Genomic DNA, 22206 nt, shown 5'->3' with positions numbered 1-22206 from the left:
GTCAAAGATTTGTATGTGCTGGAGTTAATAGCACTCTCATAATAGCAAAAGATTAGGAACTTCTACATCTCCAGTAATATGAATATGGTTAAATAAGTTAAAATATCTCATAAAAGAGTATTATATAAACATTATATAAACATTAGAAATCACATTTTTAAAGAATTATTGATAAAATGCTCAATATAATGTAAATAGGAGTAACACTGTATGACCCAAGTCTTTTAAATGAATTGTTGTATATAATATTTAATCCATGACTGTTACAGTTATAAAAAGCAACATTTTTTTCAAGGTTATATTTAAAGAAAAAATGTACATTTACAGAAGAAAATACGAGAAATTTACCAAATTTTATAGTGAGATTATAGAGGATATATTTTCTTGTAAAGATTTATTTTTTTATTCAAATACGATGTATTTTTTAGAATTGAAAATAATAAAATGAAAAAGTAATAATATTCAGTCATGAGATGAAATGTCAATAGGAAGGATAGAAAATTATTCTATTGAGGCCTCTATCCCATAGAAAAATATTTATTTTTGCACTGAATGCTCAATAAATACAAGTTTTCTATGTTGATCAGACTATGCTAAATGAATTCAATAAATGATGAAGTTTAGCATTTTATTACAGTCAGTTAAAGTGAGAAGGGCAAAAAAGCAGGAAACAACCATTAAAAGTACATAGAATAAAAAGAGATACGAATGTCAAAAGACAGACATGGGAGAAGACAGAGCTGGGAGCTATGGAACCACACTGAAGAACAGCAGATAGAGGACAAATCAGATCCTCATACGCAGGAGGGCAGAAGCATCCTCACGATGCACATTTTAAACATGTTGTTACTAAGGCTTGAATTTCTGTTTCATGTCCTCAACTGCAGGGACAAATGTGAAAGAAATTTTATAGCTGGTCCAAGAACTGGAAGATATTGAACAAAGGGCCAGCTGTGGCCCAAGGTATAGAGATCAGGAAGTAAGCTAGGATGATTACAACACCCCAGAGTATTTAAAGTTGTTTGAGTAACTCTTCTAATTATAATGTTTCATATATTTATGGAATACATAATTGTTCTTGGGTCATTTCAAATCACACTGGGACATACACAGTACAGTATGCTCAATTTTGATTAAAGTCTAGAGACAGTGACCTCATGGTCTTAATTCATTTTAGTATATTTAAATTTTTTTTTTTTAAGTAATCTCTATGCCCAACATGGGGCTTGAACTCACAACCCCAAGATCAAGAGTCACATGCTCTACTGACTGAGCAAGCTAGGCACCCCAGCTCTAATGCCTTTAAAAAAAGAATCTTAAATTTGCTCTTAGTTTTTGTTCATAGTCTTAGAAATCAGGTAGGAGATCTGTTATTCCAAGAGCTAAATGCCTTTGAATTATGTGAAAACCATTAGATAAGGGAAATAAACTGTAAGACTAGTTAATCTGAACACTATAATTAAATCCTTGTAATGGATTTTATATTTTAGGCAATGTTCTTCTAGACTACACTTTACTTTCATTCAGTTATTGTGGCACCTACCTGGCTAGTTACTCCTCTCTCCCAGAATTTGAACTGGCCCTTTGGTAAGTTACAGCATGCTGTAGAATTCCTTTCATTGGATTTCATTTTAGTCTTGTCCTTCTAGGTTGTATTAAAAGACATAGATGTGAAAAATCTGGAACGAGGGAAAAAAGTGGAAGGAATAGAAGTTCTGTTCAGAAGGTTGAATAACATTGCAACTTTGAGGCATAAAATTTGGCAGGGCAAAAGCTATATGAGAGCAAATTATAATCTTTTTGTTGATGTGTTATAATGTTTCCTTTGTTGGGTAAAGAATAATAAAGGCATAAAGTTTCATCTTCCCTTCAAATAAATGGTAGCTTTGAGTGGTTTGCCTGTTTTCTACTAATGATGAAATTAAGATGTGTTCACTATTAGAGCTAAATTGGAAGTAATTGTTTTTAGAGACTTTAGAACAGTTATATGTTCAGAGAGTGGAATATTATACCACATTTGCCAGCTGCATAGGAAATACCTGTGGATAAGACACATCTGTGGTCTTCGCTGGGCCTTTCATAGGGCCAAACTTAAAGCCGTACTCACTCTTCTGTTTATAATATAAACTCCTGTGGGAGGGATAGTTTTTCTTTTAAGGGGAAGTACAAACCATTTTGGGAATGATTGAGGATATACCTTACACACCTGCATTTCTTATCCAAAAATATAATAATCTAGGTTCAGAGAACCATATTCAGTTTATGTAGTTTCTTTTCTAAAAAACAGCTTCCTCAAGGTATAACTGACATATTAAAAAACTGTTCATATATAAAGAATATCATTTGGTAAGTTTTGACTTGTGTACACACCCATGAAACCATCACCATAATCAAGATAATAAATATATCTGTCACTCCAAAGTTTCCTTGTGTCTCTTTCTGATCCTTCCTTATAGGCCCTTCCACACACCCTTACACCATTCCTGCCCCATCCCTCAGCCCCTGCCTCCAAGTAGCCATTGTTGTATTTTCTATCACTCTGGATTTGTTTGCATTTTCTGGAATTTTATATACATGGAAGTCATCCATTATGGACTTTTTTTTTTTTTTTGGTCTGTCTTTTATGCTGCATAATTACTTTCTTCATGTAGCATAATTATTTTGAAATTCTCTTATGCTGCTATATGTATCAATAGTTCATGCCTTCCTATTCATGGAATGAATATACTACAGTTTATTTATTCACTCACCTATTGATGGATAGATTAGTTTTCTGGGGCTGTCATTAACAAAGTCCTACAAATTGAATGGACAAAACAACAGAAATTTATTGTCTCACAGTTCTGGAGTCTTGAAGCCTAATATCAGGGTGTAAGGAGAGTTGGTTTCTTCTAAAGGCTATGAGGAAAAATCTGTTCTAGGCCTTTCTCCTTGGCTTGTGAATAACTGTATTCATGTTCACATGGTGTTTTCCTTGTATATGGGTCAGTCTCCATATTTCCCCTTTCCTTTCTATAAGGATGCTCATCCTACTGGAGTAGGACCACACTAAATGACCTCATTTAACTTAGTAAAGACCCTATTACAGTCACATTCTGAGGTACTGAGGGTTAGGACATCAGCATATAAATCTGACACAATTCAACCTATAACAGTACTGGAAGGATGAGTGGGAACCAACCTGTGAAGATGAGGAAGAAGATTCTAAGCAGAGAAAAGGTATGTGCAAATGTCATGAGGTCAGAGAAAAGAAATGGCAGATTTGAAGATTTAATTAAGAGATCATAATGATGGCAACCAGAGATTAGCTGTGAGAGGCAAATACCTAGAAGTTGCAATTGCTGGGTTATAGGGTAGTTCTATTTTTAACTTCCTAAGGAAGCACCATACTGTTTTTCAGAGTGCCTGCACAAGTTTGCATTCCCACCAACAGTGTAAGAGGGTTCCCCTTTCTCCACATCCTCACCCACACCTGTTTCCTGAGTTGTTATTTTTAGCCATTCTGACCAGTGTGAAGTGGTATCTCATTGTGCTTTTGATTTATATTTCCCTGATGCGGAGTGATGTTGAGCATGTTTTCATGTGTTTGTTTGTTATTTGTGTGTTTCCTTTGAAGAAATATCTGTTCATGTCTTCTGCCCATTTCCTGATTGAATTATTTGTTCTTTGGGTGTTGAGTTTGATAAATTCTTTATAGGTCATGGATACTAGCCCTTTACCTGGTAAGACATTTGCAAATATCTTCCCTCATCCCCTCAGTTGTCTTTTGGTTTTGTCAACTGTTTCCTTTGCTGTGGAAAAGCTCTTTATCTTGATGTAGTTCCAATAGCTCATCTTTGCCTTTGTTTCCCTTGCCTTTGGAGACATGTCTAGCAAGAAGTTTCTGTGGCCAAGGTCAAAGATTGCTGCCTGTGTTCTCCTGTGGGATTTTGAAGGATTCCTGTCTCACATTTAGGTCTTCCATTTGGAGTCTATTTTTATGTATGGTGTAAGGAAATGGTTCAGGTTCATTCTTTTGCATATGGCTATCCAATTTTCCCAGCACCATTTGTTGAAGAGACTGTCTTTTTCCATTGGAGAGTCTTTCCTGCTTAGTCAAAGATTAGTTGAGACAAAGTAATATTTTTAAAACACATAGGTATTTTGCTTTCTTAGACAGGTACAGTATAATGATAAGCATAATCATTAATAAATTTTATATTTAACACCATGGATTAAATAAATTGTATTGTGAATTAAGATTGTTTTCAAATAATTAGATAAATGTTCTCAAGATGTGAAATTCAAATGAATTATTTTTTTGCAAAACAACATTTCCCTCTAAGGAACTGGGAAGCAGGTGTCATTTTGTGTAAGAAGTCACAACCTGGTGTAGATGTAAGCCAGATGACTTTTAACCCTATGAACTGGCGCCAGCTGTGCTTATCAAGTCCAAGTGCAGTGACTGTGTGGACCATTGAAAGATGTAACGAGGAGCATCATCTCAAAGCGAAGTAAGAGACTTAGCTATTACAGAGCAAAGTGGAGATCTTAGTTTGCATTCATGTAATGTTATTGCATCAATTTGATGAATTAACTGGCTTTACATGTACGTATTAAACATCTTAAGTTATAACATCTTTCTACATATATAATTATGGAGTGGTTGTTTGCATTTTGCAAGGATTCTTTATGACTTGATTTCTTAATGAGTTTCTTTTAAATCTCAAGGCATTCTCAAGCTTTTCCCAACATGGTTTAATTTGTCAGAATTTTATTCGCTTTTGGTATTTCAAAACATGCTTATTTATAAAAAGGACAGTTATGAATTTTGATCCGGTTACTTTGATGCCCAATTGTAAAAGCATATATTATATATATTATTCCTTCAGCCACACAATCTATAAACAGAGGGCAGTTGCATATGGTGGAGTCCTGGGAGTTACCTGTTTAAATAGCACTGGGTCAAAAAGAAAATTTATGACCAGTGCCATGGTGATTGATGATAATGGTGTGTTTTTTAAGGAGAGTTCAAAGACTCAAGGTGCTTCTAAACTTACTATTCCCAATATATTCCACCATGTTAAAGACTAAGTTGATATTGGACATGTATATTCTTGAAATCACAATTTTTGAAAAGTTGCCTTCTTAAGAAAAATTTGAAGTTGTTTAACTGGAGAGCCCTAAAAAAGACACGTCTTTGTGTTCAGTACTCTTCATGTCTCAATTTCTTTTTTATAAGAACCCAGCGAGTAGTCAAATCTGTCTCTAGGCAGAGACACTGATTAAATGGGTAATGTCTCTATCATATCCTTGCCAGGTGGGCAAATAATTTATCTTGGCATTCTCTCCTTTTGCTTGCCTTAAATATTCTCCTCTAGTTCTGAATGATGAGTTGTGATTTTTCTATAAGCGACTGAAATGAGAGGCAAAGTAAGTGGACTGTCCTTGTTCAGAAAGCAAGCAGGATTAGAAAACACTCAAGCCTTAATTGGGACATAACCCCATCATAAACCTAGGAAGATCTATAGGTTTATTTTGGCTCACATTGATTTTTATTTGAACTAATTGCAAATTTTAGTATTTGAGAGATTTCTCATGAATATCCAGATTATGATAGTTTCTTGAAATTTTGGAACCAGAATTCTCAACAAACCCTCTTAGTTGGAACTGAGTGGTACCTATACCCCCTTTAGGAGGGAGCGTACTTTCCCATTTGCCACAGTCCCCCACCTGGCCACAGCTCATTTGCCTGGTCCTGCCAATGTTCAAATGTATAGTTCCTGCTTTAGATTTTAACTTTGAAAATTTTGGAAAATTCCTATGTACTTAATTTATAACTGCACTATTGTCCTTTTGTGATATATATTTTTATATCTATTTTTTGGTGTTTAACTGGTTTTGTTTGCTTGTTTTTAATAAGTTTTAATACCTCCCCACCTTATTTATCACCAATATGTAGTAGTTACATCCGTGACTCGTTTTTGTTAATCTGATTATTCTGATTTCTCTTTTTTTAAAGGTCAGCAAAACTTCCTATGGAAGATGGGTCATTTTGTAATGAAACAGATGTAATTTTCCCCACCTCATTGCCCAAGGATCTTATCTATGGACCTGTGCTCCCACTGTCAGCCATTGCTGGGCTAGTAGGAGAAGAGGCAGAAACTTTCAGGGTAATTACCTGGCACCTCTTCCTGTTTGCTTATTTGATTCTCATAACCATCCCGTGAGACATGTGGGATAGAGAGGATCATCCTGGTTTTCAATACAGATTAGCCTTGGCAATGATAAGAAATGAGGGCTTTGAAGTTTTGAGTTTGGTTACCTGGAAGAATGGCAATGATAACAGAAAGAAGGGGCCCAGACCTGGTTTCAGCTTTAGACATATTGAATTTGGGGTGCTGGGAGGGCATAGATGCCAGGTGGAAATTGGGCAAGCAGACCTATTGCTGGGATGGAGAAGGTAGGACTGAAGACTCTGATGCCAGCAGAATCATTACCGCAGAGGGGTTAGTGGAGCACTGGAATGGGAGAGGGATGATAGAAAAAAGACTAAGGATGTCAGGGGAGAGAGCCAGAGAGGAAACTGATTTGCTAAGAATCGAGAGTTAGAAGACAGCTCTGACAAGGAACACAAGTAGGAAAAAATCCAGGAGAGAAGGCGGCCTTGGAAAATAGTGGAAGAAAGTTTCAGTGGGAGTTTATTAACAGCTATACACTCATTCATTCAACATATTTATCAAGATTTAAAGGACAAGGAAGCTCAGTGCTACAAACCGGTCAAGAGTGGTCAGGCAGAGGGTGCTGTATATGCAAAGGCCCTGAGGGAAAGAAAATAAATCTGTAGGTTTGAGGAGCTAAGAAAACCTGTGGGGGCTGCAGCAAAGTAAATGAGATGGAGTGGGGTGCAGGTGCAGTGCAAGGGGTAGGCAGGGAGCAGAGATAGCACATGAAGGTCCTTTGGGAAACAGGAGCTTGATTCTGCTGAGCCTCTTGAACTTATGTTACGCTAATATTTGTGTTAAAACTCTAAGCCAAGGATAAAGGAATTAGAAGCTCCCAAATATTTTGGCCACTGCAGAGAGTTAAGCCATAAATGTTAAAAATAACTCAGTGTTGTAATTAATTTGTTTAAAATTTCTGAGAGGCAAGAGATTAGGTTGTGTATGCTCTTAGTATTTCCTCTAAAGCTCTAAAGGATGATCATTGTTCACTTTTTTAATACAGAAGATGACTGATTCCTTTTCATAGCACAAATCGCAGCCTTAGAAATACAACCAAACTCAGCCACAATGGGGCAGCAAAGTAAATACAAATAGATCAGCCATCAAGGTTTGCAACTTGAAAAAAATGCTTCTATGTTTAGTCTTTGATGCCTAGGAACCCACATTTTCAACTATCTAAAATCTTTTCTTCACCATAAATTTCGTAGGCGCCCTCATCTTTCACATTTTGCACAACAGGATGAACCCCACAAAATTCAGTCATCTGTCTTTGTCATTTGAAAAATGCTATGAAATGCCTTCCTTAAATACTTGAATGTGGAATAAGCATTTTTTAAATGCTCATAATAAACAGACATCTTTGTTTCCTAGGATTTTTGGTACTCAGTGCATTTTAATCTTTTTCTGAAAACAGAAATTTAATGCTAAAATTCTACATTTTAAAATCACATGGGGAATGTTAATAAAGCCATATAGTTTACATTTACATTAGAAATTAATTTTTCCAATATTTATTTTTTACCTTATAGATAAGTAAGGTGAAAAAAATGGCTAAAATACTGATTAATGTCTGTACAGTTAGTGAAAACATAACCAAAAATCTCAAATGTCTTGATTCTGTTCCTTTGAATGACATTTCTTGTGACCTGGGTATCAATGAATGGCAAAGAAATCAGTAATAAACTAATGCATATAAGAGTCTTAAAAATTGACAGGCCGTGGACTTTCACAAGACTACAAACATTAAATACTCCCATTATGTCTCTCTTAGCTAACACTATAAAGGCACATTATACGCCTTTAAATAGGCCTGCATCACATTATACAACTTATTTAAAGCAAGAGAAACAGTATCTAGCAGTAGCATGGGGGAAATCAAAGGCAGATGTTATCTGGGGAAAAACTAGATCCAAGATAATGAATTTGATCTCAAGTGTACGGTTTTCTTTTTCCATCTACCTTTTTGTTTTTTAACAGAAGTCACTAAATAGGAATTTCTTTTGTAAACTGAAATATGTTGAAGCATATTTGGATACTTACATTTTTTAAAGCAATAATATTAAATTGGATTCTAATTTTTCATGTTCAGTCTTCAAGTGATCAGAATGTTTGATTTATGAGTCCAGAGAGCTAAGCAAGGTGGTGTTATCAACAAATGTGTTTAAATACTCTTGGCACATTTTTCTTTTAAAAGTTTTAGAATTTTTAGAGTTAAAAATTATTGCTTCTGCTCACATAATCCATATTGTATCACTTTCATTTTTAAATAGCCCAATAGAACATATTTATTGATGAAAGAGAGTAATAGAAAGATAAGCCCATGTTTATCTTAAAGTAAGAAAAGTCAAACACAATACCAGTTTAACATTATATAGCCAGAAAAGTCCAAATTTTAAATCTTCACCTTCTGTTGCATACACATAGGTCCACTGGTGTGAGAACCAGATATGTGTGTTTTTAAAAAGATTTTTGAATCTGTTGCCATAATGTAAGAATCTGTCCCCTTGTGATATATAGTCTAAGGTTAGATGTCATCAAGACCGCCCAAGAGACTTTTAAATAATGGCATCCAGTGAGTAACTTCCCTGTGAGTCAAATCTCAATTAGATACCACAAAAATGTTATTAATCAGCAGTAGTTTAATCCTCTTGGGTTGTTTTGCCCCCCTTTCTTGGCCCATAGGGTGGCCAGATTATTAATCAAGTATTTGTTTTCTAACAATCCAAGACTACCAGGGCGTGAAGTATGTCAATCATTGACCAAAGTTAATATATCCTTTAAAAGAATTATCATGGTGATGGCTGCTGTATATGATTTTTGCCTTAGTCATATTTCAGGGTCCATTCCAAATGGTAATTCTCTCTCCACCCTTCCTTCGCGCCACCAAGAACCTAGTGCTTTCTCATCAATGCTCCCGTAATACTTAACGCCCCTCTACTATGATCTACCATGTTTTCTGATTCTGATATTTGTTCATACTTCTTTTCCCTCAACAGGTGATTATCCTATTGAGAAGAGGGATCACTTAAGATGTTACACAATGCCTGATATATAACCAACATCCAATAAATATTTGTTTAAATATAAGTTACATAACAAGTTTATATTTGCTGAGAATCTAGTAGAAATGGTTACTTTGGCAGCACCATACCTGCTTTACCTTGAATCTACAAACCAGTCCTAAATGAATAGTATATAATACATTATTTAAATTATTGAGTATTTATTAGAAAGATGGCTTGCATATATTGAGGAGTTTTTAATGGAAAAATGATTGTTTATATAGATTTGCAGTATTCCCCAACTTCTGGTTTATTTTTCTCCATAGTGATTTTCAGCATATGATCTTCTATATATTTAACTTCTTTTTTAAAAATATTTTATTTATTTATTTGACAGACACACAGGGAGAGAGGGAACACAAGCAGGGGGAGTAGGAGAGGGAGAAGCAGGCTCCCCACAGACCAGGGGCTGGATGCAGAGCTTGATCCCAGGACCCTGGGATCATGACCTGAGCTGAAGGTTGATGCTTAATGACTGAGCCACTCAGGCACCCCTATATTTAACTTCTTAACTTATTTTTATTCTGTTTGCCCTCAACAGGATGTAAGCCCCATAAGGGCAGGGATTTTTTTTTTTTTTTTTGTCTGTTTTTGTTCACTGCTACATCCCTGTGCCTAGAACAGTGACTAGAATGTAGTAAGTGTCCAATAAATATTTGTTAGGTGAATGAAAGGGTCAACAAAAGAATGCAATAAACATGGAGCTCTCAGGGAACTTAAAAATTCTGTTAATTTGGCCAATAGCTTATTAAAGATGTTTTCTGTTCCAGTGGGTATAAGGATCCTAAAGAAAGCAAAGCATTATGTTATAGCTAATGTAATTCTAAATAATGCTATAGCATAACAAAAAGGTCAGATGGTTCTATATGCTATGTTCTCAATATAAAATAAGTAAACTAGTACATTTGACTTGTTTAAAAAGGAAGAAGTGCTATTATTATGATATCCTGAATTCAGAATTTTAATCAGTGCTGTGGGGAGCAAATGCCCTAAAAAGCTGCCACAGCTGCCTTGACCTCCAGGAAGGAGAACAGGTAGGCCTGTACTTAAAAGGAGACCTGCTCAATGCTGACAAAGGGGGTCCTCCCCTGCAAGACATGAGTATTTAAGACTGCAGGGGACGTACGACTGAAGTATTACAGTCTAAGGCTGAGACAAACCATGACAGGCTTTTGTTTGGCCCCAAGCTAAGAATGTTCTTGTATACTTTTTACAGAGGTGTTTAAAAATATAATAGGGACATGTGACAGAGACCTATGTAGTCCACAAAGCCTAAAATATTCACTGCCTTTTCCTTTACAAGAAAAGTTTGCTTTAGATCCTTGTCCATGTTATTTTTACTCCCCAAAGCCAACTTTTTTGAGGTACATTATATAGATTTTCTGCATTTCTCCTTGAGCTTTCCATGATATCAAAATCACAGAGGATGTTTCATGAACCCCATTAGAAAGGCCCCCAGAATCAGACGAGTGTCCTCTTCTCATTTCCCATAAAAGCTAACTAACCAAAGGATCTAGGCCAACCTCTCCATAACCACTCAAGAAAAATCATATCCGGGGCACCTGGGTGGCTCAGTGGGTTAAAGCCTCTCCCTTTGGCTCAGGTCATGATCTCAGGTCCTGGGATCGAGCCCTGCATTAGGCTCTCTGCTCGGCAGGGAGCCTGCTTCCCCCTTTCCCTCTGCCTGCCTCTCTGCTTACTTGTGATCTCTCTCTCTGTGTCAAATAAATAAATAAAATCTTGAAAAAAAAAAAAAAGAAGAAAAATCATATCCACCCTCTCCCACCGCCGCTCAGAATCAGGAGGATGAAATGTTGACAAAAATCTTCCTCAAAAAGGGTGATTTTAGCTAGATAATGACTTCCTTAGACTCAAGACACCAAAAAACTCTACCAAGAAACATTGTAGATGTTGCTACTCAGAATTTTCATGAAAATCTGTGACACTAGAACTCCAAATGTGCTGACAAGAACTATCTCTATATTCTTACTGAGTTAAAATATAGAGAGATAAATGGAGCAAGGAAGGATAAGCTCACTTAGATCTTGGTAAATGGCAGGACCAATGAATGTATATAGGTCCATATTCATTTGTTTCTTTTTGAAAGTTACTCTCTTAGGTATTTCTCTGGCTCTTAAACCATGTATGCTGTCTTAACACAAGGTTTCTTACCTTTCTCTGAAGCCTAAAGATGATCTGTATCCTTTGCTTCACCCATCTATGCATTGCTGGACTCCAACAAGTGACATATATGTTGGCTGTGAAGAGGGTCATCTTTTAATGATTAATGGAGAAACCTTGAAGGTGACTGTACTTAATAAGATAGAAGACACAGTACCAAAGGGTGAGAAACTGCTTTACTTCATTATTCCTAGAAGTGTAGCCACTGGTGATCATTTTACACTTGAAGATGGCTCTTTGTTCCCTATTTTTCTCCTTCTTAGAGCCATCTTTGATTCTTTCTTTCCTCTATCCCACAGTTAGTTACCAAGTCCTGTGGGTGTTCCTCATAGCTAGTGTTTATTGACTATTCTATGCTCTAGGCATTCTCCTGTACTCTGTATGTATATTTCATGTAATCCTCAAAACACTTTATAGAAAGATATGTTTTCATTTCCATGAGACAGGTGGGAAAAAATGGATGCACTGAGAGAATAAGAAAAAATGCCCCAATTCACATAACTAGTAAACTGTAAAGCTGACTCCTAAACCCAGACAGTAAGACTTCAGAGTCCCAAGTTCTTAGCTCCTATGCTGTATCGTTTCCCATACATAAGCCTGTTCTGCCTGTTCTGTTTAGTCAGCAAATTATGCCCTTTCCTGCCCTCCACCTTTCTCAGGGCCTTTTTTCACAGTGACTTTTTTTTAACTGCCATCTTAAAAATTACCTCTCTGTTCCTTGGTTAGAAACATGGTTAGAGTTTGATCTATTCTCCTTAGATCTGGTGTCCGTTCCTGGTCCCATCAGCTGTGGCCAGGGTTGGGCCTTAGTCACAGAAGCTAATGTCCACTCAGTAGGGCTTAGGTGTAGACCTTTTGAGAAGGAAACCTTACAGGGAAAGCTCCCCAATCTGTCCAATGTCCTCTCCATTCCAGTTCCTTTATTATTTCACAGTTTGATTTCTGCACCAACCTTAGGACTGACTTCATTGGCCTTAATCTATAGTAACCCAAAACAGGCATCTCATTTGCAAACAGGCATCTCATTGCAATTCAGGGAGTGCTCTGCCTTGATTCCAAGCCCTCTCTAATTTGTTCCTACCTGCTCTAATCATATTCTTTCTACTCCCCAGGACGAGTTTTCTGATCTAGCCAGTCATTTCTTCTTGTCATTTCACAGACCTGCCTCCTAGCTCACTCTCTTGCTAGTTTTCTCTCTGAATCCTTATGCTTCTACCTCAATGCCACCTTCTACAGCAAGTTTTCTCCAGGACAGTGCCCTTCATCTACTCCTGCTCCCATTCCCTGGTTCTGACTTCAATGGGGCCCTTAGGTTTGACTTTCCTGCCCCCACCATGGCTTCACTTTACTGTCACTTATACCCTCCAGGCTAAGTTCTCTCTAATCTTGCATCCACAGTGCCATCCTAACCTTAGGGCAAATTTCGGTGCCCCTGTGTGGGATTCCATTAGACTCACTTCCTTCTTACAGCCTCAGCCTTTGATGTCAGAATTTCCTGTGTGCATGTCTGTCTTTCCCACCAGGTATTAATTCTTTGAAGTTAAGAACTGTGTTACTCATCCTTGGGCTCCACAGTTTAATCCCAGAGACTGCTACAGAGTAAATTAGTGCCTATATGTCTTTTGTAAAATGAATTCTAAAGCAATGTTTCTCATTTCCAAGCTGCTGTCACATCTGTAATATATTATACACAATTTAGGACTTATTCATGTATAGTCTTATTGTTTAGTATTTCCTTCTTCTATACTATTCCTAATAATTTTCATGGTACATTATAAATGCTTTAGTGTAATTATCTGTCTAACTTCTACAATGTGGAAGACACTAATCAAGGTTCCTCAGAGGTGACATGAATGGCAAATACGTGATCTTATAATTTTCACCCTCGAGGGATTTATTTTTATTAAAGAGAATTAAACAAGTAGATAATTATAGCCAGGTAGATTAAGATCATTTTATTCAAGGGAAACTGAACAAAGTTCTGTGGGAATTCAAATGAGGGAAACAGGCCAGGTTAAGTCATTTTGAAGATGGCATTTGAAATGGCCCTTGCAGGATGGGTTCACAGGCAGATGAGGGTAGGTAGAGTTTCAGTCAATGGTGTCTGCAGAGACAAGAAAAACCGGGGAAGGTTGAGACACAAGAAGTGTCCAGTCTGTCTGGAGCATTGAGTGTTACATAGGGTAGTGGGAAACAAAGGGACATACATACCACGTCTGACCTTGAATGTCCAGCTCAGATGTTTATACTCAATTCAGCTGACAGTGGGCAGACATAAAAAAAAACTCCTGAATGGACATGTACCCCAAATGGAATTGTGTATGGGCAGATTAGTTTAGCCATCATTCAAGAAAGGATGACCCTAGAAGCAGGTGGCTATAAGCATCAGGCTCCTAGACTAGGCCTTGAGTCATAAGAACCTGGACTCTAGTGGTACTTGGATTGGAAAGGAAGGAACTTCTGGGAGGTAAATAGTCTTTGAAGGAAAAGACAGTATGCTTCTGAGCATCTGGCATGATGCCAAGCACATAGTATATAGTAAGCAAATAATTTGATGGTTGCTCTCTGAGCTTTTGATCTTATAGTTCTTCTGGTTTAGCTACATAAAAGTTATTACGCTTTTGTTCTTCTTCCCCAGGGACAATATTTTATTAATAATGATTATTCTTATAGAACATTTTTTCTTTTTACTTTATTTTTATCCATTTTTATTTATTTACTGAGGTTGGAATTTACATACATAAAAGGTATAAATCTTAAGTATGCAGCTTGACAACAAGTTTGGTTTGGTTTAATTTATTTTTTCCTGGCATCTTAAAATCTCTGACAATGCTTTCCTAAAATAAGAAAATATATTAGCTATATAATTCTGTAATGTTAGTTACATGGATCTGATGATACAGAACTTTAAAAAACTCATGTGATTTACATTAGTAATCAATGCTGAACAGTTTTATTATTTATTGTTTGGAAGGCATGATAGCACATATTCTTTTTTTTTTTTTTTTTGATAGCACATGTTCTGATAGGAAGTTGATTTTTGGAAAGTGTTACAAAGAAATAAATAGTCCTAGGAAAGCAAAGAGATTAATTACTTTGTATTGCACTTTTAATTATGTGTCACCTGTTTTACCTTGTTTTTCTTTTCCAAAAGAGGGAAGAAATCTTATCAGTCCAGTCACCATGGTATATCAGAAGGGAGGCATGCTGATTTCTGGAATTGTAATGTATTTTTGTCTTCAAATTTAATTGCTTTAAAGAATATATACAATTTCCATTTGCTGTTACTTACTATTATGCATCACAATTTGGGATTCAGGTTCTGTCAGCTTATTAATTGTTTTCTTTTTGGATACTATTATAAAACTTTTTATATGAAGAATTTTTCAAATGTATAAAAGAAAGAAAGAACAGTATAATGGACTGCCATATATCTAGACAATTGCAAAAAATAAAAAATAGAATTAAAAACTCTGGGACCCCAGAACACCCAACTTCATGCCTGCTTGTACACTTAATATATTAGGTTGTCAGACACAAATAGAACCTTTTGTCTAAGCTTCACTTAACCGCTTGTGCATACTCATTTAGCTTACCTGTATTATACTGTTATTGTTAATACTAGAATTAGCATTAATGGCCTTCATTTATTTAGTCCTTACTTTGTACCAGGCACCATGCTAGGTGCTTTGCTCGTATTATCTTATCAATTCTCATAATGACACTATCAGTAGGAATATTGACATCTTCCTTATACGGAGGAAGGAGCCAAGCCTTACAGAGTTCACCATCCAATAAATGGAGTCGCTGAGGCTTGAACCCAGATGTGTAAACTCCAAAGTCTTTGCTCTCATTTATTAGAGCATACAGTCTCAGTTAAGTATGAAAAGGGGTCAGACTACAATGCTTTTACATGGTATTGTAGCAATGCTAAGGTTTGGAGCTCACCCACCCTAAAATCTCAGGTCTACCTGTAGATGTCCCGAGATGTACTCTCAGCTGGTAATCCATCCCCCTCCCCTGCAGTCTTGCAACAGACCATCATCTTGCCCCCCTCCCCGCCACTGCCACCATACTTCCTACATTTAGTTTGCATTTATGGCCTTTTATGACTCTTGTCCTTCTCAAAGTCACCCTTGGCATTTTTTACTTTTATTTTCATTTATTTATTTTTTTTTTCAGAGACAGAGCCATAGGGAGGGGCAGAGGGGAGAAGGAGAGAGAGAATCTTAAGCAGGCTGTATGCTCACCACAGAACCCAACACAGGGCTCCATCTTATGACCCTGAGACCATGACCTGAGCTAAAATCAAGAGTCAGGCGCTAAACGAACTGAGCCACCCAGGTGCCCCTCACCCTTAATATTTTTTCAAACCTAGTTTAGGGATGCCTGGCTGACTCAGTCAGTAGAGCATGTGACTCTTGTATTGGGGTTGTGAGTTCGAGCCCCACATTGAGGATAGAGATTACTTAAAAAATAAAATTAATGGGGCACCTGGGTGGCTCAGTGGGTTAAGCCTCTGCCTTTAGCTCAGGTCATGATCCCAGGGTCATAGGATCCAGCCCCACATCAGGCTCTCTGCTCAGCAGGGAGCTGACTTCCCCCTCTTTCTGCCTGCCTCTCTGCCTACTTGTGATCTCTCTCTGTCAAACAAATAATCTTTAAAAATTAAAATTAAATTAATAAATGAATAATAAATTATAATAATGAATTCTTTCTTAATTTTGTAATTATTATAATAATTATATACCATTATAATTTAAATTAAAATAAATTATATTGATTAAATACTTAATTTTATTAATTATTAAATATTATTTAATAAAATAATTATTAAATAAATGAATTAATTAAATTAAATAAATCAAGTTAGAAATAAAATAATTATAATTTACAATAATTATAAATATAAAATATTATAATAAATATATAATAATAAATTTAAAAAAACCCAAACAACTAGTTTAAAGGAATGGTTTGAGCATCTACTCTATAAGAAATGGAGAATGATGATGAGTTTGAAGAAAGCACCTTGCATGTTTTATCCTCCAGGTCCCAAGTATGTGAACCCAGCCACCTCACTAATGCATATACTTTAGTTACAGTGGGGTCCAATCTAGAAATGATGGATTAATTTGTCCAAAGCTTCTTCACTACTGTGAAAACTATTCAAATTCCTCTTGAGAATAGTTAAATGAGCCTAAATTTGTTTATGGCCAACCAGCTGATTTTTACTAGATACTTGCCCTCCTTCTAGCACTATTAAAGAAATACAAAAGGAGGATATAAAAGGAATAAACAGCACACTCCCTACCTTTGGGTAATTTAGGGAGAAAAGAAAGACATATAATAAAGATTAAATAATATACATTAAGGCTAGTATTCCTTGAAGTAAGGAGACTGCTATATACAAGCCACATAATGAACTGCTTCATTCGCCCTACCTCCTGTATAATGAAGAAAGTGGTAAAAAGATAGATAGATGCTAGGTGGATGGAACTAGAGGGTATTATGCTAAGCAAAATTAGGGAATGACAAATACCATATGATTTCACTTTTATGTGGAACTTAAGAAACAAAACAGATGAACATGGGGAAGGGAAAGAAAAATAAGATGAAAATGGAGAAGAAGGCAAACCATAAGAGACACTGAACTCTAGGAAACAAACTGAGGGTTGCTGGAGGGGAGATTGGTGGGGTAAAAGTGATACGTGGGTAATGGGCATTAAGGAGAGCACTTGAGGTAATGAGCACCAGGTGTTATATGCAATTGATGAATCACTAAATTCTACCTTTGAAACTAATAAAAAAAATTTCTAACTTTATTAAAGACATTACTTGGGAATTAAAATATAAATGTTAGGGAAGTTCAAAGAAAGTAGAGATCCATAAATTTTAGCCACAAAATTTTGTGTCACAGAAGAGATAAAATTGAAACTTGGCCAGGAAGGGTGGTTAAAAGTTGCCTAATAGAGATAAGACTAGGCATTCTAGATAATGTAAACATTGAAGGTAATTCCAAAAATAAACTATGGATGGTAGTCAATAAGTCTTAGCTCATTTGACATGGAAATTATACTCTGCATTGACTGAGACTGATTTTCTTTGTTTATCTCATTGTTTTTGGTCTCTAGGATGGCTTTGTGTATTCTTTTATTATTAAAGATTTAACTTACAAAGTAGAGGATTTTCTAGAGATTGAAGAGCCTGTGGTACATATGATGTTTTCTCCAAATTACCGCATGTTGCTGATTCAAACAGACAAGGTATGCTAGATGGTGATTTCTTTCTTCCTTTTTTTTTTAAAGATATTTATTTACTTATTTATTTATTTGACAGAGAGATCACAAGGAGGCAGAGAGACAGGCAGAGAGAGAGAGGGGGGAAGCAGGCTTTCCTCTGGACAGAGAACCTGATGCAGGTCTCGATCCCAGGACTCTGAGACCATAACCTGAGCCAAAGGCAGAGGCTTAACCCACTGAACCACCCAGGTGCCCCAGATGGTGATTTCTTGATATACAGTTTTCAAATATTATTATCATTGCACTATGGGAATGAAGGGCATAGTGCTTCATAGTGATACTCTACTATTCAGGACTCTTTTAGTTACAAATGAAAAATACCTAACGTAAAAGATCTAAATAAAAAAAGTGTTGTGTTTATTCATTTTTTTGTTTGTTTGGTTTTTTGTGTGTGTGTGCATGTAAGTAAAAGGGCAAGGAGTTAATCTGAATCTAGTGGCTCCTGACATTTTTTTGTGACCATCTCTTGGTTCTGTTTTCTCTCTGCTGTCACCCTTCTCATGAAGATTCTCCTGAAAGGTGTGCAGAGAGCCTCCTGCAACTCTAGTTTATATTTCTACCCTGGTGGTGACCCTAGTGGAAAGACATCATGAAAAAATGTCCTGGAATTTAGATTCATTGTACTTACTTGGTCACCTCTCTACCCCTGTGGCAATTACTATGTCCAGGAGGATTCTAAGCTGTCATTGGCCAGGCCTGTGTCACATGTCTACACTTGAACCCTGTATAGAGTCAACCCAACCAAACATTTACTGAGATTGGGGTCATGGATGGTTTTCTAAGGAAAATATGGGTTCTGTAAAAGAAGAAGGGAAGGGGAATAAATGCAGAATAAAATGAAATGTCCATCTCAATTATATTGTTAGACTCCTAATTAATGGAATGACTCTCAAAAGTCAGGGTCAACAGTAGTTTATATTGTTAAGCAGTGACTTTAGATGGATTATAAGGAAAGATCAATGATTTTCTGCCTAAAGGAAACTTAAATTTAACTATGGAAAGATATCATTTGCTGGTAAATACCTGAAGTTAGAACAACTGGCTAACTGTGTTTTAATAAATAACAAATAAATGAAAATCCTAGAATACCTATAAAGAACAGGAATCAACAAAAAAAATGTAACATAACAGAAGAGAGAAAGACTAAAATAGGACTTCTAAAAGAGAAAATATACTGAAAAAGTAAAAATTAAGTGAATATGTCTGACAGAAGATTGGACACAAAGAGAGAATTAGTGAATTGGAGATAGATCAAAAGAAGTTATCTAGAATATAGCCCAGATACACAGGAGGGTAGGATATACAGAAGGGAGAGTACAGTGTACGTTTGATTGGAATCCCAGACTGGAGAGAGAGTGAGGTACAGACAATATTTAAAGAGAGATTTTCCAGAACTGATTAAAAACACAAATTTACAGATTCAAGAGGTCCAGTGAATCTCAAGCGGAATACCTAAAAAGTTAAACACACTTAGATTTAACAAGGTGAAACTGTTGAAAATGAAAGACAAAAAATCTTAAAAACAATCAGAAAGAAAAACAGATTATTTCAAAGGAATTTCAATTAGACTAACAACTGACTCCCCTGTGACAATAATGGAAGAAATAATGGAGTGCTACCTTCCATGTAGAACAGAAGGCATCAGCAAACTATGGCCCTGTAGGCCAAAACCAGCCTGCTGCTTGTTCTTATAAATCAAGTTTTATTGGAACACAGTCACACCATTCATTAATGTATTGTCTCTGGCTGCTTTCACACTACAATGGTAGAATTAAGTAGTTGTGAGAGATCATGTGGCCAACAAAGCCTAACATATTTACTGTCTGTCCATTTATAGAAAAAGTATGCTGATGTAATTAATGAAATAAGGTAACTACCACCTGGAATTCTATACCCAGTGAGATTACTTTTCAGTATAGGGGTGAAAAAAAGATAATTTCGATGTTCCAAAACTGAGAGTTTGTCAGCAACCGACCATTACTAGAGAAAATTCTAAAGAATGTACTTCAGGCAGAAGGAAAAGGATCCCAGTTGGAAGATTGTGTTGCAGGAATGAATAGTAGTGTGGAGAAATGAACACTGCCTGTATAAAACAGCAAACATAATGTGAGGTTGGGTTTAATAATAACATTGAATTAAAATCCCAGACAGAAATAATGTAAACTCAGGGGAAAAAGTAAATGGATTCAAGTGTTTCAAGTTCATTATTTACTTTTCCCGGGCAGAAGATAAAGGTTTTAAGTAACCTTGTGGTATTTATAAATTAAGTATGCATATTGTAACTTCTAAGGTAGCCAATAAAGAACTGAAACAGTAGATGAAATATCTACACTATAGATGGGGAAAGCAGAATGTTTTTAGAAAGCAACCCAAAACAGAGTAAGAAAAGAGAGAAAAAGAAAAATAAAACAAATAAGAAAGCAGAAGCATAAATTAAAATGTAATATTTAAACTCAAATATTAGTAATTACAATAAAAGTAAAACATAATAGATGTAGTTAAAAGGCAAAGTTTGCAATACTGGATTAAAAAAAAGCAAAACCCAGTTATGTACTGTTTACAAGTGACACAGCTAAAGCATAAGTGTACAGTAAGATTGAAAGTAAATAAAAATAAAAAGTACAGTAATGAAAGTAAATTTAAAAATTGAAAGTAAGTAAAAAGACAGAAAAAGATCTAACATGCGAACATTAATAGAAAGAAAGCTCTATTAAATATCAGACAAAATAGACTTTCTGGCAAAAAATATTACTAAAGATAAATGGGCTTATTTCAAAAATATTAAAAGATTAAATTCAGTAGGAATATATCAACACTTAATATATATAGGTACTAAGTAAAATAGTCCCAAAATATATGAAGCAAAATGTGGCAAAATGACGAGAAACAAAGTTGTAATCTCAATGGGAGACTTTAATACACTTTCCCCAGTACATGATGGAATAAACTGTATCCCCAACACAGCAGGCAAAGTGAGAACAACTTTTCCATTTTCTCTTCAGAAGCTTCCAGTGATTCCCCATGTTATTCTGACTAAGAGCCAGCATCTTCACTATGCTTTACAATCCCTTCTTAATGTGGATTCTACTTACCCCTGGACCTTATCTCCCCCTACCCTGCTTTCTGTTCACCCTGCTCCGGGCATGCTAGCCATCATACTGTATTCTTTTGTTTTTTTTTTTTTTTTTTGTAAGATTTTATTTATTTATTTGACAGACAGAGATCACAAGTTGGCAGAGAAGCAGGCAGAAAGGGAAGAAGAAACATGCTCCCTGCTGAGCAGAGAGCCCATTGATGCAGGCTCAATGCCAGGAGGACCCTGGGATCATGACCTGAGCCAAAGGCAGAGGCTTTAACCCACTGAGCCACCCAGGTGCCCTGTCACGCTGTATTCTTTAACTCACCCAGCACGTTCCTCCCCCTGTGCACTGGCTACTCTGTCTGTCTGGAATGTTCTTCCCATAGACTCCACATGGATCCTTTCTTTCCTCATTTCCTTCAAGTCTTTTAAGTCATCTCTGTAAAGCCTTTCTTGGATACCTGGTTTAGAATTTCATGTTATTTTGCCATGTCATATCCTCTTAACCTGCTTTATTTTTTGATTCTTACAATCGCTGCTGTTTATCTAGATACCTTGTCCATTGTCTGAATCCCCTAGCAGAATGTAAGCTCCATGAGGGCAGGGAATATTTGTCTGTTTTGTCCTCTGATATAGGCCCAGGATCCAGAGCAGTGCCTGGCGCAGTGTCTCATTCAATATTTGTTGAAGGAATGAGTACAAGGTAAAATCAGTGAATATCTGTCAAATTTAGACTCTACAAAGTTGAATTTTTTAGATAAACAAGAACAGAAATACTCACACTTAACTCAAACTTGAAAAACTTGCTGTTAGTTGAAAACAGACTTATTGCTACTTATGTGCTCACACCATATTACAGTTACTTGGCAGAGAGTCCCAACTGACAGGATAGTTTTTTTTTTGTTTTGTTTTGTTTTGAGGTGAATTGGCAGCTGAGAATTACAAAAAAATCATGAAGTAACATCTTCAGCTACACCTCCACAATTTCCTCAAGGGCTTATTTAAAAGTTTGTATCAATGCCCACCATGGTCTAGTATGTGATGACTTAGTTCGTCTCCACTACTTCCCTGGTTTTCCACACTTTCCAAGTTTTTTGTATAAATAGACATTATTTTTGAAGTCTGGAAAAATGTTTTGTTGTGTTTTATAACTTAAAAACCAAATATTTGGATTTGGAGAAAAGAAGAAAGCCCAATTTATTGATTATTTTAAATGTTAAATGAATGAATGAATTGATAAACAAATTAAGCATCAAGATTTTAAGCTCCCCAAGGTCAGGGCCTCACTTAGGTTAATCTCTAATTTCCGACACAGTGCCTTGCTCACAGTGGGACATTTAATAAATACTTGTTGAACTGCATATATAACAATTACATCT

General features: G+C 36.1%; 1 protein-coding gene across 6 annotated transcripts in view; it reads left to right on the top strand.

The window, feature by feature from the left end:
- Positions 1-22206, top strand: part of CFAP43 (cilia and flagella associated protein 43) — a 102866-nt gene that overhangs the window by 5486 nt on the left and 75174 nt on the right. For 5 of the 6 annotated variants that reach the window (XM_032312949.1, XM_032312951.1, XM_032312952.1 and 2 more), the window contains exons 3-8: positions 1491-1587; positions 4326-4493; positions 6002-6152; positions 11450-11609; positions 14601-14668; positions 17581-17712. In XM_032312949.1, the coding sequence (XP_032168840.1) occupies positions 1491-1587; positions 4326-4493; positions 6002-6152; positions 11450-11609; positions 14601-14668; positions 17581-17712 (776 nt within the window). The remainder of the gene's footprint in view (positions 1-1490; positions 1588-4325; positions 4494-6001; positions 6153-11449; positions 11610-14600; positions 14669-17580; positions 17713-22206) is intronic. The other variant, XM_032312950.1, reaches the window with a different exon arrangement.

The sequence above is a fragment of the Mustela erminea genome, chromosome 14 (assembly GCF_009829155.1).
Source record: "Mustela erminea isolate mMusErm1 chromosome 14, mMusErm1.Pri, whole genome shotgun sequence".
Lineage (NCBI taxonomy): Eukaryota > Metazoa > Chordata > Mammalia > Carnivora > Mustelidae > Mustela > Mustela erminea.
The sequence above is the reverse complement of the archived record's forward strand: the minus strand, read 5'-3'. Positions and strand labels throughout refer to the sequence as shown.